At 39.1% G+C, this 13,932-nt stretch overlaps 2 protein-coding genes across 2 annotated transcripts in view; both read right to left on the bottom strand.

Moving 5' to 3' along the window:
- dars1 (aspartyl-tRNA synthetase 1) overlaps positions 1-5,349 on the bottom strand; it is a 32,502-nt gene extending 27,153 nt beyond the window's left edge. The window contains exons 1-2 of the mRNA XM_058082403.1: positions 5,204-5,349; positions 1,699-1,801 (exon numbers count right to left, since the gene is read on the bottom strand). Of these exons, the coding sequence (XP_057938386.1) occupies positions 1,699-1,801; positions 5,204-5,226 (126 nt within the window). The 5' untranslated portion in view covers positions 5,227-5,349. The remainder of the gene's footprint in view (positions 1-1,698; positions 1,802-5,203) is intronic.
- Positions 5,350-10,030: 4,681 nt separating this feature from the next.
- LOC131135809 (C-X-C chemokine receptor type 4-like) lies at positions 10,031-11,870 on the bottom strand. The gene is made up of 2 exons (XM_058082105.1): positions 11,813-11,870; positions 10,031-11,587 (listed from the first exon to the last, which is right to left on the bottom strand). The coding sequence occupies exon 2, from the start codon at positions 11,579-11,581 to the stop codon at positions 10,460-10,462; it is 1,122 nt and encodes a 373-aa protein (XP_057938088.1). The 5' UTR covers positions 11,582-11,587; positions 11,813-11,870; the 3' UTR covers positions 10,031-10,459.
- Between the last annotated feature and the right edge of the window lie 2,062 nt (positions 11,871-13,932).

The raw sequence follows: 13,932 nt of genomic DNA, 5'->3' as shown, positions 1-13,932 counted from the left end.
GTAACAGTAGGTTACATGACTGGGTCAACCTGTAAAAAGAAAAGGTGCCTTGCTGCTTTCAAGTATTAATTTTGTGGATTATTTCCAGCCATTCTGAATAGTTCTACAGACTGTTGTACCTCGTGCGCAGTGTGCTGACTATGTGAGCGTGCACCATCCGTCTAGGCACTTCCCCAGTTCGTCTGTCCAATGACCCGTGCTGAGTGAGTGCGTGCTCTGCGCTTGCAACTATGCACTGATTTCTGCATTGGGGCCAAATTGATGGACATTTGGTCTACAGGATGCCAGGGATACAGAAGACTGCCACAGCCATCTGAGCTGCCTCAGAAGAAGATGGGCCATGGAAGATGAGAGGAGGATCGAAGAAGAGTCAGATGGTGTCACTTGAAGCTGTTGCAGCTTCGGAAACCAGGGTCTCTGTTGTTTAATTGGCATCTTAAGGCAGCAGAGACTTGTGGAGAACCTCGGACGGTTGGAAAAACTCAAGTTCACCGCACTTGCACATACTCGCAACGTACTTGTGAGTGAGTAAGGACAACCTACGTGACCAGCACGTGTAAGTCTAAGTACGTGGCATATGGGGCAGTACTATGTGAGTGACGTGCATTGAGGTACCCCCTGCCCGTTCTTGCCACTCCCTCCCCGTTTTCAGAGAAATGTGGCGACCGTTGCCTCCCCAAAAATGTCTTCTTTCTCTTTGGGCTTTTCCCTTCAGGGGTCCCACAGCAAATCAATCTCATCCATCCAACCCCGTCTTCTGCATCTGTCTCTCTCACACCAACTACCCTCATGTCCTCCTCCACTACATCCATAAACCTCCTCTTTGGTCTTCCTCTACGCCTCCTACCTGGCAGCATCCTTCTACCAATATATTCACTATCTCTCCTCTGGACATGTCCCAACCATCTCAGTCTGGCCTCTCTGACTTTATCTCCAAGACCTCTAACATGTAATGTCCCTCTGATGTACTCCTTCATGATCCTATCCATCCTGGTCACTCCCAATGAGAACCTCAGCATCCTTATCTCTGCTACCTCCAGTTCTACTTCCTGTCTTTTCCTCAGTGGCACTGTCTCTAGACCAAACAACATGGCTGGTCTCCAACAGTTTTGTATACCTTTCCTTTTAGCTGAAACTCTTCTGTCACCCCTCCCCAAGAATGTACAGACTCAAAATATGCACTGTGGATTGTGACTGAGGCCTTAATGGCTATGCAAGGCAACCTACCCCAAGGAAGCCACCAAAGATTTGACAGTATCTGCTCCCACAAAATCGACAGTAATAACTTTTTTACTGTTTCATTTAATTATTGTGTTTAATTTGTTTATTACTGTTTTATACGTCCTTTGTGTACTCTGTGTAAATGCATCTACATTTTGGTGGTGATAATAAGTACTTACAGGATACTGGGATAGGAGTTATTGTCTAGAGCTACCAGAGTAAGATATGTGCGTGTTGATAGTGGGCTAACGTGTCATTCTCTCAGTGCAGAGGAAAATAACACTTTGTTTGAGCAGACGTAAACAAAGCTAAAATGGCAGGAATACTTTAACAATGGATAGTCTTGCCCTCCCCCGCTGACTAACAACCTTGGTGGACCCACAATGCCCAGCAATACGGCACGACATCTAACCAGCTGTGAGGAGGCAACGGATGTGAAAAATACACACACACACACCAAAAAAATACACTACTGACCTGCTTTGCCTGTTTCTCAGCCTTCTTTGCAGCTTTCTCTGCTTCCTTCTGCTGTTTCTTCTGGGCTTTCTTTGACTGGGCCTGCTGTTCCTCCTCCGCCACCCTGAGACAGGAAGAAACACACAACATAAACACTGAAGTCAACTTCCACCTTCTATTTCTCCTGTATGCCACAGGAAGTTGTTGACCACCCGGGAACAACACTCTCTGGGCAGTCGTCATGTCCAACTTCTGGCCTTTAATCCCATTGTTATATATGTTCAATCGGTGATGAAAGATGACGGGCTGATTCAAACGCACGTCTCGCCAGTCTGGCTTTTGTCCACCTTTCCATTTGCTGACATACACAATTCCATATGGCTGGGTTGAGACAAGGGTGTCCAAAGTTTCTCTACAGACTGCTCCATACAACAAAGTCTGTTCATTCTTTTTTACTAACATTTCAGCATTTATTTCTCATAATAATATGGATTCATTCATCATCTTTATTATTGTAGTACTAAAACTTTTTACCAATCTAAGTTTCCAGAAATTGTAACTTCTCACATTACAACTTTATGCTATTTTTTTCCACTTAATATGATGACTTTATTCTCCTAATATTTAGTCTTTATTCTTGTAAAATTACTGCCCCCCACCTTTTTTGACATTTTTTTTGCCTTGTTTAATTATATTTCAGAGTATGCCAATACATTTTTATTTACATTTTATCTTGTAAAAAATTGACTTTTTCCTCATTATACTAACTCATAATATATTGACTTTATAATCCTAATGGAACTTTTTACCTCCTTTTCCAAAAATTACAACTTCATTCTTTGTTTCTCAATTCAAATTGTTTCCTAACAATTTTAGACTTTATGCTATTTTTTTCTCTATTATTGTAATATGTATTGTATATCCTCATAAAACTACTTCTAGTAACAGAAAGGCTCTGAAAGGTTTCTGTGACAGCATGACTGCACAAAGAAGAGGAAAGTGTGGTCACGTCCGTGGCTGAAAAAAAAGTGGCCAAAGTGTTTCAAAGAGCTGGAGTTGCAGTGTTTCCCATTCCCATAAATTTATTTTTTAACTGCCACAGATCAGTATGGCACTAACGATTGAGAATTTGTCATGTTTTTGCACGTGTATCCTCTGATTTCAGTCACTCAAATTTAAATTTCCTTCATCATCCATGAAAACGAGACATACACACACACACACACACACTGGCACATCAGCTTTCACTTTGGAAAACAATCGTCTACATGTTTGCCTATTTTCAGTTGCATTGCGGACCAAACCATTAATTCTTTGTCTTTGAATTGCATCGATTTGGTTCATCTCTGGTCTAACCGATTAGTCAAAACAAAAAGCCTCCAATTAATCGACCAAGAGAACAATTGCTAGTTGCAGCTCTAATCAGATGTCATAAAAACATTGAACATTGTACTTTGTGAAATGACTTTTATTATGTGCATGAATGACGCCCAGTCCAGGTGTCCTGACATAAAGGAAGCTTACAAGCCATTTGGTAACAGTGCCTCTTTAGTCATAGGAAATAACAAGGATCAAAGTCCCACTATAAATAGCAATCAAGCCTCAACTAGAAGCTAAAGTCATAAAAAAAATATACATATACACCACAATGTCCTTCAGAGAGCAAACATCTAACTGGGTAACCTTTATAATTTCTCTTCCAAAACTGGTCTAGAATGGTTTTATAAAATTAAGCTGGCCACGGTCGGGTTTTAAATGACAGCAATGTATCCGAGCAGCAGGCAAGTGTATCAATCAGCAACATCGAATTAGATTTCTCAAAATGTTTGCAACACAAGTTGACTTAGTTAAACCGGAATAACAACCTCATGAGACAATTAGTAATTACTGTGTGGAGAAGCTGCACCCCATAGCCCCATAACACACCCAATCTTTAAAGTACAATGCATACAGACAACTAGAGAACAAACAGTATGTTACAAGACCAAATTCCTCAGCAACTCAATACAACATGATTGTAATCTTATAATTGCAAGACATTTGCTGGTAAGAACATTTAAAGGGGATCTATTATGCTTTTTCCACTTTTCTGACCTATAAATGTAGTCAGAAAGTTGTATTCTCGTGTTAACCGATACCAAAGTTTCAGATAATCAGGTTTGGAAGTGTGCCCTGAAAGAAGTTTGGGATGACTCTGAACACTCTGTTTCAGAGAGTTTTATTCTAACGCTGGCCCTCTGTGACGTCACAGATGGCCAGGCTTCCTTATTTGGGCATGTGGTGTAGGCCAGATACGGTCTCTGCCCTCCCCCAAACTCTACCGCTCTGTCTTGGCAATGTTTCTCAGAAAGTGTTTCTTTGGGTGCAAAGGAAAGCTAAACTTGTTTACAATTCATAATGAGGCAAACATCAGGCAGAAGTGGTTGGAGTTCCTGATTCCCTACCAGCAAAAAAAATATTTCCAGGTGATAAGAGCAAGCAATAAGTAACAATTTGTCAGTGTTGTCCGTGTAGCATTACAATAGTGTGCATACAGGGAGCAAGGTTGCTAACAGCCATTTCCCATCACAACCAGTGGTCTACAAGAGTTTTTAAAACACTGATAGTCCAGAAAATGTTTTATTTATTAATAATGACTCCTATTTTGCGGAAATTGACTTAACACTGAGGGTCGGGTCTGGAAACAACAGTGATCAACAAGGGATCACTGTAATACTTTTTTTTTTAACGTTTATTACAGTTTTGTTGTCCATGATTGAATGATGCTGTATTGTATTTCTAAGCAGCATGCAGAGCTACTACAGCAAGGAGGATGACCTGAGGGTAAGTTCGTTCTAGGCTTACAACAGCTGAGGAATGTGGATGATCACAAACGTGGCTTTGCAGGGCGACTTCAAAAAGCCAAGTTAAACTATCAGTTAGCTATGAATAAGATAAACATATGTGTGCATCAAATGCAAAACTTCACCTGCAATAGCAAAGATTGGGCACTTTGGTCATGTATCAAATGAAAATTTAGGCCTGGTTTTAAAAGCTTGTTTGACTTGGTATCAACTGTGGTTTTATGATGGTTATTTAATAAACAGAATGAGTGGGTGGTGCAGCTTACTTGCACTAACACACTCTTGATGTGAGCTTTAAACAAGAATGAGGATGTATTGCCAACAACAGCGACATTCTTGGGCAAATATCTCCAAACATGACAGAAACTGTTTCTTGAAGTAACAAGAGGTTGCTGATATGCTATTAGATTAGGTTTATATGCGGTTAAACGTGCGTGAGAACATGTAAGTTAGCCTAAACTTTTAAATGCACCCCAATGGTCAGTTATTAAATTACTGATGACTACCACATAAGATTTGGGGTGGCAACGGATTTGTTGTCTTCAAGTGACAGATGATGCAATCTGATGCATGTGGAGGCAAGAGCCAGCTAAAGCTAACTAGCGTTCCTGGAAACACTTTACACTTTTGTATTTTTTTTTTTGCCAGCGTGGCTGTGTGATTTATTTAGAGGCGCTTCTTACCCTTTAGCTTCCTCTTTAATCATGACGAATTATAGTCGCGGAGAAAGTTTTTCACTGCAGGAGACAGGCGTGCACCGCGTCAGCTGTTACAGCATGCGCAGGAACCGGAAGTGCGGACTTGTTTTGTGGGAACACCAAATCCCGACTGCTTTCTGTTCCGATTAGAAACAACAATGGGGATAAGTTCCCACGCAATCTTTTAATATTATATTATATTTAAAACATGGAAGAGTAATAATAAAACCATGGAACACGCTCATTGTCAGTGACTCTTGATGTGTGGCGTTAGATCGCAAATCCTCTGTATTATCTCTCTATTTCAGGCGTAAATGTATCTGTACTGAATACAAATATGGTGTGTGAATTCAAATGTAGAATCAATGGACTAACGGAGATGTTCATCGCAAAAGCAAAGCAAATACGTGTCTTTTTAAAAGTGGATGAAAATGTTTACCCCACAAAAAAATCTTTCTCATGTACCTTTGTTATGTTTTTGTGTGAGGTTTTTCTTGTAGATAATTAAACTAAAATTTGGTCAGAGGCTAACTGTGACATATAAAAGGCAGGTTATTTTTTTCATTTTTTCAGGTTCATATTTCAACAGTTGTTTTGCATATACCTCAGTATTATGACAGACCAACTAAAAAAATGTGAATAAATAAGTTGAATTTCACTGGGGTTTTTTCAATAATGCACCTAGAATATACAGTACAGGATTTAATTTATGTAATTTCAATGATTAACTATAAAACATTGAACAACATAAACATGAGAGTTTTTTTGGTACTTGAAATCAATTTATATTTCATCAATTATAACATGATTCATGACCTGCAGTAATGTATACTAATAACATGTATTGACCACATGGGAGCAATTTTATCATTACATTTAAGTGTCAATTATTTTTTTTGCCTTTGCTCAAGTGTGCTTCGCAGGGTTGGCTTTCTGTGTAAGTGATGGTAGTTTGAATACAGTAGGGGGTCATCAAAGCTTTTCACAATGGCTACATGAGATATTGCTGCAGGAAGCGGTCTTCCTGCTGCTTACTCTGAAGCGGGTCGCTGCCCAAAAGGAACTAGTGGTATTTATGTTCCTTTCATCCTGCACTTGTAAGACCCCTTTCAAATAATCACACTCGGCCTCATGTGGATTTTGCGCCGTTTCTGGATTTTTCTGTGGTACAGCATCACTGCAAAACACCCGAGACATGAAACTCAACTCATGGATTCACACTGGTGGTCCAAATGATCTCATTTCAACAACTTTGGCCTTTCACCCAGTAAATTGAAATGTTTCTATAACATGTATACACATTATACACATCTGCTCAATTATGCATGAGTGGGCACACATGTGGCCCAAGGGTTGAGGGCCTTTGAGGATTTTAAATGTGTGCACAGCAGGCAGCTGACGTCATTTGCATGTAAGTGTTGTCAATATGTGCTTTTTTTCATTGCCACTTTAAAGTTATGCAAACGGTTGCGGTTATGATAGGTTTTACGAATGTAATGCATGACAGCAAGAGCTGTTCCATATCGTCCAGCACATAAAAACTGTACTAAATAAGCTCACAAATAATATATTTGCACTTATAACTGTAATGCTTAATTGTAGTCATTTTTAATAACAAATACCTAGACAGACATCAGTGGTATATTACGTGTTTCAATGTCATTCTTGACTCGCTGTGGATTCACAACCCACCACTTGAGAATCACTGAACTCAACTAACACATTCTCCTGCTATCAACATTATAAGTCAGGTTTTTATTTTAAAAACAAATTCACAAGTAAAAATCCAATTCAATAAGCCAACACAATTTGGAGAGTTTCACATTTCTATGTTGCACAAACATCCATATAAGAACAATGCAAAGTTTAAAATACCAAACTCCAGACTACTACAATCCAATTAATGTCAATTAAGTTACAAATAAAAATCCAGTTAAATAATGCGAGTGATGACACAATTTGAAATGCTGCACAATTCTATGTGGAACTAATATCCATATAAGAACAAAGTAAAGTGCAAAGTACAAAACTCTGGACTACTACAATCCTGTTAGTCTTAAAAAAAAATCACAAATATGAATCCAATTAAATAAAGCTTGCGATAACACAACTTGAAAAGCTGCACATTTATATGTTGCACAAACATCCATATATGAACAATGCAAAGTTTAAAATATGAAACTCCAGACTACTACAATCCAATTAATGTCAATTAAGCTACAAATAAAAATCCAGTTAAATAATGCGAGTGACGACACAATTTGAAATGCTGCACAATTCTATGTGGCACTAATATCCATATAAGAACAAAGTAAAGTGCAAAGTACAAAACTCTGGACTACTACAATCCTGTTAGTCTTCAAAAAAAATCACAAATATGAATCCAATTAAATAAAGCTTGCGATGATGCAACTTGAAAAGCTGCACATTTATATGTTGCACAAACATCCATATAAGAACGATGCAAAGTTTAAAATAGGATAAAAAATAAGATAGCAAGCTTTGTCATTATTGCCAGAAAAACCCATACCGATATATGATTTATAAAATTGGTCGGCAAAGCTGCACATTTATATGCTGCACAAACATCCATATAAGAACGATGCAAAGTTTAAAATAGGATAAAAAATAAGATAGCAAGCATTGTCATTATTGCCAGAATAAAAATCGGTTATATAATATTATAAAATCGGTCGGCCGATATTATCAGAGACCACTACAATCAAGCATATAGCATTTTGTGCACATATATATTAAATCAAATGATTTTTCAATCAGATGCTAAACAGATGAAAAGGCTTCGGCTGAACAAAGTGAAGCCTTCACCTGAGCTCTCTTCCTACGCTGCAAGGCAGTCAAGGTCTTATGCTAATCCCAAACCATTTGGGATCATTTCCAACTGAAGAACCTCCTCTGGTTTTATCCTGTTCCATTAACCATCTGACTCGATGGAGGCACTTCACACTATTTTTTTTTACATGTAAAGATATGGAAATGCACCTCCATTGGATGGCTGAAAGGGCAGACAACTCTGCATTGCACAGCAGCCCATTTGACGGCTCCATTCTTCTTCAAGTCTTTTGTTGTCAGCTTCCTTTAGTCTCCAACTTGAACATCACTCTTGTCACCAGTCCAAAAGGAGCCTGCAGACGTGCTAATTTGTGTGTCAATTTGGTTTTGTCTCCACACTGAGCAATTTCTGTGCAATTTATTGCACATAACAGCGTGCCAAGTGAACAAAGAATTTATCCACCCATTTTGCATCCTCTCAAGGTGTTGAGGGAATAAATGAAATTACGCGTTGACCCTTCCTATGAATCAAATGGTAAAACGCTTGTTTACAATGTCAAGAAAGGTGCATATTCACTTTAAAATGAAACGTGTCAAAGTCAAACCTTACACAGAATAAAAAAACTTGAATAATGATAACATAAAATAACTGTATTATGTATTATTATTATTGTACGATTCAATTCATTTTCAATTCATTCAATTCATTATTATTATTATTATTATTTTTGACACTTTGCCAAGTAAAAATGTTCGGAATTTGCAAATTTCCTGATAAAACACAGGGCAGAAACAAAAAGATAAGGCTGCCGGGAGCGTCTCTTCTCGGTTTTGTGTGCAAACCCTCCCTAGAGTGAGTGCACTGAGTTGTTTGTTAGCATGTCTTCTGCAGCCTGTGTCATATTCAATGTAAATGCTAATCTGAGCCGAAATTGTCAATTTAAATTGTCATATAAAATAAATGTTGTGTAAAATTTCATATAATGGAGATGCAGCAATATGCGCATCATCCTGAAGGGATGGGGGAGTGGTGAGCTGGAATGCTTGTCACTGCTGTCCTTCCATCAAGAAGATAGAAAGACCAGAAAGTAAAAGTAGAAAGTGCAAATAGCTACTGCGTGGTGGGTGAGTGGTTAGCATACTGGCCACACAGTCTGGAGATGGGGAAGACATGGGTTCAATTCTCTGCTTGTGCATCTCTGTTTGGAGTTTACATGTTCTCCCTGTTTTTTTTTCTGGGAACTCCGGTTTACCGTATTGTACCGTATTGTACCGTATTGTCCATACGTATGAATGTGGGTGGGGATGGTTGTTTGTCTATATGTCCCCACCTCTGTCCCTGTGATTATTGATGTGAGCACAATATGGCAGCAAGACACAAAACAAACGTCACCTTCCAGTTTTGTGAGTTATTTCTTAAATTGAGTTCAAATTAATGGCATTTTTTGTTATGGTGCTGAAACTTGAAACTCCATATTAGATTATTGAGGTGTGAAACACTGTTGAATTCAAGAAAGATGGTGTCCAATGTCTTTGGGAACACTCATAATCTAGAGTCACATACTCAGTGAAGGTGAAAGTACCGTAAAATGTTCATTCATTCTTTTCATTTCTTGTTTTATATGCATGTAAAACTATAATTGTAAACTATAAACTTGTTTTGTGTTCACATTTTTGGCTTTCTGGAACAGAAGAATTGGATTTACATGATTTCTTAGTGTCTATTAGCATCTGTTTCAGTTGGAGTCATACCTTCTGGGACAGATGAATGACGCTAAGAAAGGTTCCACCCTGAATGGGACCAATTCTTAACATTTGTGGCATGACTGCTTAAGATGTAAAAGCGCACAGATGTTCTTGCAATTACAGGGTCTGGGCAGACCTCCTTCTGCTTTCTAGTCAGATCAGGTGGGGACATTTGTGTTTGGAGACCCCTAGTCTCCACCCATCAACACACACATGCCCCATCCCCCAACCCCCGGGGCGACAAGCAGGCTTGAGTGAAAACACACACAATCAATATAAGAAGCACTGAATTTGTTTATTTTCACATTTAAAAAAAAAAACAAGCGTATAAAAGGTTGAAAAAGCAGCATGCAATTTGTTTCTATTACAAAACTTCCAGTGTGAACGACAACAATAAATAAAAGCTTTCAACGTAAGTGCGAACACACAAACAACTCTTTTAAACTATTTACAGTCCCAAGGAGCAGCTACTATCCCTCACAGTAAAGACCTGACCCACATGACAACATCACAGTTTTTGCAAAGACAAAACTGACTAAAACACAAGGATATGTAGTATAAAAAAACACCCCATAGTGTACATAATTACAATGCAATCAAATGAATGTCCTTTTATTTCACATTTGTACATTACTGTACAAATTGTAGTATTGTCTGGATAATTAAAGCTTACAGTTGTTCCAAGTCTCACATTTTGAAGTCTTGTTAACTCGACAAAACACTGGAGGATTCTGACTCGGTCGACACGGATGAAATGGGCCCGCGCTTTTTCGTCATGAGAGTCGCTTTCTGACTGGATCGGCTATTCACAGTCAACGCGCTCCTGGCGGACTTTTTGAATTTGACTCCCAGGAACGCGTAGAGGATGGGGTTGAGGCAGCAGTGGAAATACGCCAAGGCTTCTGTGACGGAGATCCACTTCTCCACCGCTTGTTCCAGTTCACAAGAAGGGCTGACCACGTCCAGCATCATGAGGGTGTCCAGGAAGTTACCCAAGCAGTACGGCAGCCAGCAGGAGAAGAAGCACAAAATGAGGATGACCGTGGTTTTGAGGGCTTTCTTCTTCAGCACCTGGCCCTTGGCGCCTCGGGACAGCTTAGCGATGATGATGCAGTAGCAAATAAGAATGACCAAGCCGGGCAGCACAAAGCCCACGAGGATGTGCTGGAAGCGAAACACCACCGTCCATATCAGGCTGCTTTCCTGAGGGTAAATGCGCTGGCAAATGATCCTGGAGTCGGCTGTCTCCATGCTCTCATCATTCAAGAAAAGAAAGTTGGAGGAACCCGTGTCTTGTATCCTGGCGAACACAAGGTCGGGTACGGTCAGAACGGTCGCTGGCAGCCACACGCCCACGTAGATGACTTTGCTGGCCAGAAGCTTGCGCGTGGCTTGGCTGTTGGTGGCCCTCACGACAGCTAGGTATCTATCCAAGCTGATGAAGGCCAGGATGAGCACGCTGCTGTATAGATTGACAGTGTAGATCATGTGCACAAACACACACATGAAACTACCAAAGTACCAGTTCCTGGCCGCATCCACGGCCCAGAAGGGCAGCGTGAGGACAAACAGGAGGTCAGCCACGGAGAGATGAAGCCGGTACTTATCTGTCATTGTTTTGACCTTCCTTTGGTAGCCCATCACAATGACTACTAATCCATTGCCGATGATGCCGAGAACAATGATTATTCCATACACTGTTGGGAGGAAAATCTTCTTGAAGTCGTTACTGAGCGCTCGGCCACACGGCTCCTGAATGTCCAAGTCGAAGTCCCCAGACTCCTCTGAGATGTTGTCAGAACTGTTGTCAAATATGTAAAAGGCCATATTCACCTAAAAAGCCAAAAACAAAGTTTTACATGCAACACTCTACACAAGCATGCAAAATACTTGATATCAAAAACAGTTTTTTATTAAATATGTGGAAAAATAAAGTAAATCATTTACTCCTGATTCTTTATTCATTAAACCCGCCATTTAAAAGATTTAAGCCGAGATATAAACACCAGGGAGAAACACAGTGTTGAACACTTTACATAATGGATGGGAAAAACTCACCTTGAAGAAAAGGAAAGAAGATAATGAAATGTTAGCACTGGCATGCGTGCATCTGAAGAGCGTGTTGTGAGTGGTTGCTCCAAGCACCTCAATAAATGCTCTAGGTCTCCCTCGGAGACCCCACCCCCGGAGGAGGAGGGGCTTCCTGTTCCCAAAATGGGTGGACTTTATAAAGTGCAACTTCTGTCTCAAGTGAAGGTGAAGGCACTGAGCATACTTGTAAAACATGCAAAAGTTAAAATTAAAGAAGAAGTTACAAGAAGAGGGAACAGACTGAAGATGTTGGTATTGATCTCATACCATATATCTTGTAGTTTTGCTAGAAAGATGATTGAATTTGATTTTCCGTCATCATGATGATAATCACAATAAACACAGTTGTGTTTTTGCCCTTTGGACATGAAATAACACCCCTATAGTCACCTTCACTGTCTTATTACCCAACATAGTAGACATAATAAGAGACATTAAGCCATGACATGAATTTGACTTGTTTTAGTTTGGAGTCGATTATGGCTGCAACAATAGCCCACAACAATGCCCGAGCATCTCCCGAGCAGTAACATTACGGCCACATAGTAACCCTATATTTCTATTTTAATTCATTTGCCAATTTTTAAGCTTGAAAGTGCTTAATTTGAGCCAATAAATACATAAAATTTGAATAATTGTGCATATTTTGTGACTGCAACAACCACAAAACTACATGACTTATTCATATTTTTTCGACAGAACGTGAGAGGGACGACTGTAAGACATATATTGCGACTCCGCATTCAAATTTGCAGGTGAAAATAAAATATACCTAATACATGTCATACACAATTTTTACATGTTTATATGACTTTATGCTTCATAAATGCATATCATTTTTGTCAATAATTGAGATTTTGCATTTTGTTTGGCAGTCCTTGAATGCACCATAGTTATTGTGAGATGCAAAAGTGAAACATATACAACAAATTGGCCGCAAAAATTGATAGTAACCTTATATTTCTATTTTAGTTCATTTGCCAATTTTTAAGCTTGAAAGTGCTTAATTTGGGCCAAAAAATACATACAATTTGAATAGTTGTGCATATTTTGTGACTGCAACAACCACAAAACTGCATGACTTATTCATTTTTTTTTTTGACAAAACGTGAGAGGGACGACTGTAAGACATTGTAAGAATATATTGCGACTCAGCATTCAAATTTGCAGGTGAAAATAAAATATACCTAATACATGTCAAGTACTGCTGGTAAAAAGGACACAATTTTTGCATGTTTATGCTTCATAAAGGCATATCATTTTTGTCAATGATTGAGATTTTGCACTTTGTTCGGCAGTCCTTGAATGCACCATAGTTGTTGTGAGATGCAAAAGTCAAACATACACAACAAATTGGCCTCAAAACTTGCAACAAGGTGAATTTATGGTAATATATTATAGTAAGTCATGACTGGAATTACAACAGGCAAGCAATGTGGATTATGTAGACACGGTTTCGAGAAGAGCCTGATTGATACCCCTGTGGTTCGCCCATCTAGTCCAGATGCCTCGCCGACACCTCCCTGTCTCTGGTGAGGTGTTCTGGGAGTTCCCAGCCATGCAGGGGAGGACCAGGGGGCAGACCTAGAACACGCTGGAGGGATTATGTCTCGCAACTTGCCTGGGAACGCCTTGGTGTCTTTTCGGTGGAGCTGGAGGAGGTGGCCGGGGACCGGGAAGTCTGGGATTTTGTACTGAGACTCCTGTTTGTATTGTTTTCATGAAATAAAGCAAAAACTACTACTGATTCTCATTCAAATCATTTTTGCTATTTGCCTCTAACCTATTCCCTGAGTTGGTAAACAAAATACAAGAATATGAAGAAGACAACAAAACACTCTATTTTTGATAATCCCTTATGGAAAAAAATATATTGCAGTATATTGGCAAATATAATGCAATGTATTAGGAAATATATTTCCATATATGGGATCTTATGTTTATATTTTCCAATATATTGCAATATAAGCATAGATCATATATGTGTATATATTGATACATATAAAAAATATCTTGCGATCAAGACCAAAAAAGGACTATATTTTTACATATATAAAATTGCATATAATTTGGGATATATAAACTTA

Source organism: Doryrhamphus excisus, chromosome 9 (genome assembly GCF_030265055.1).
Source record: "Doryrhamphus excisus isolate RoL2022-K1 chromosome 9, RoL_Dexc_1.0, whole genome shotgun sequence".
Lineage (NCBI taxonomy): Eukaryota > Metazoa > Chordata > Actinopteri > Syngnathiformes > Syngnathidae > Doryrhamphus > Doryrhamphus excisus.
Note: the sequence above shows the minus strand (reverse complement) of the source record. Positions and strands in the feature narration are given on the sequence as shown.

Bases quoted from the DNA above. Each gene is read 5' to 3' on its own strand.
- LOC131135809 (XM_058082105.1), bottom strand. From the start codon at position 11,581: ATGGCCTTTTACATATTTGACAACAGTTCTGACAACATCTCAGAGGAG.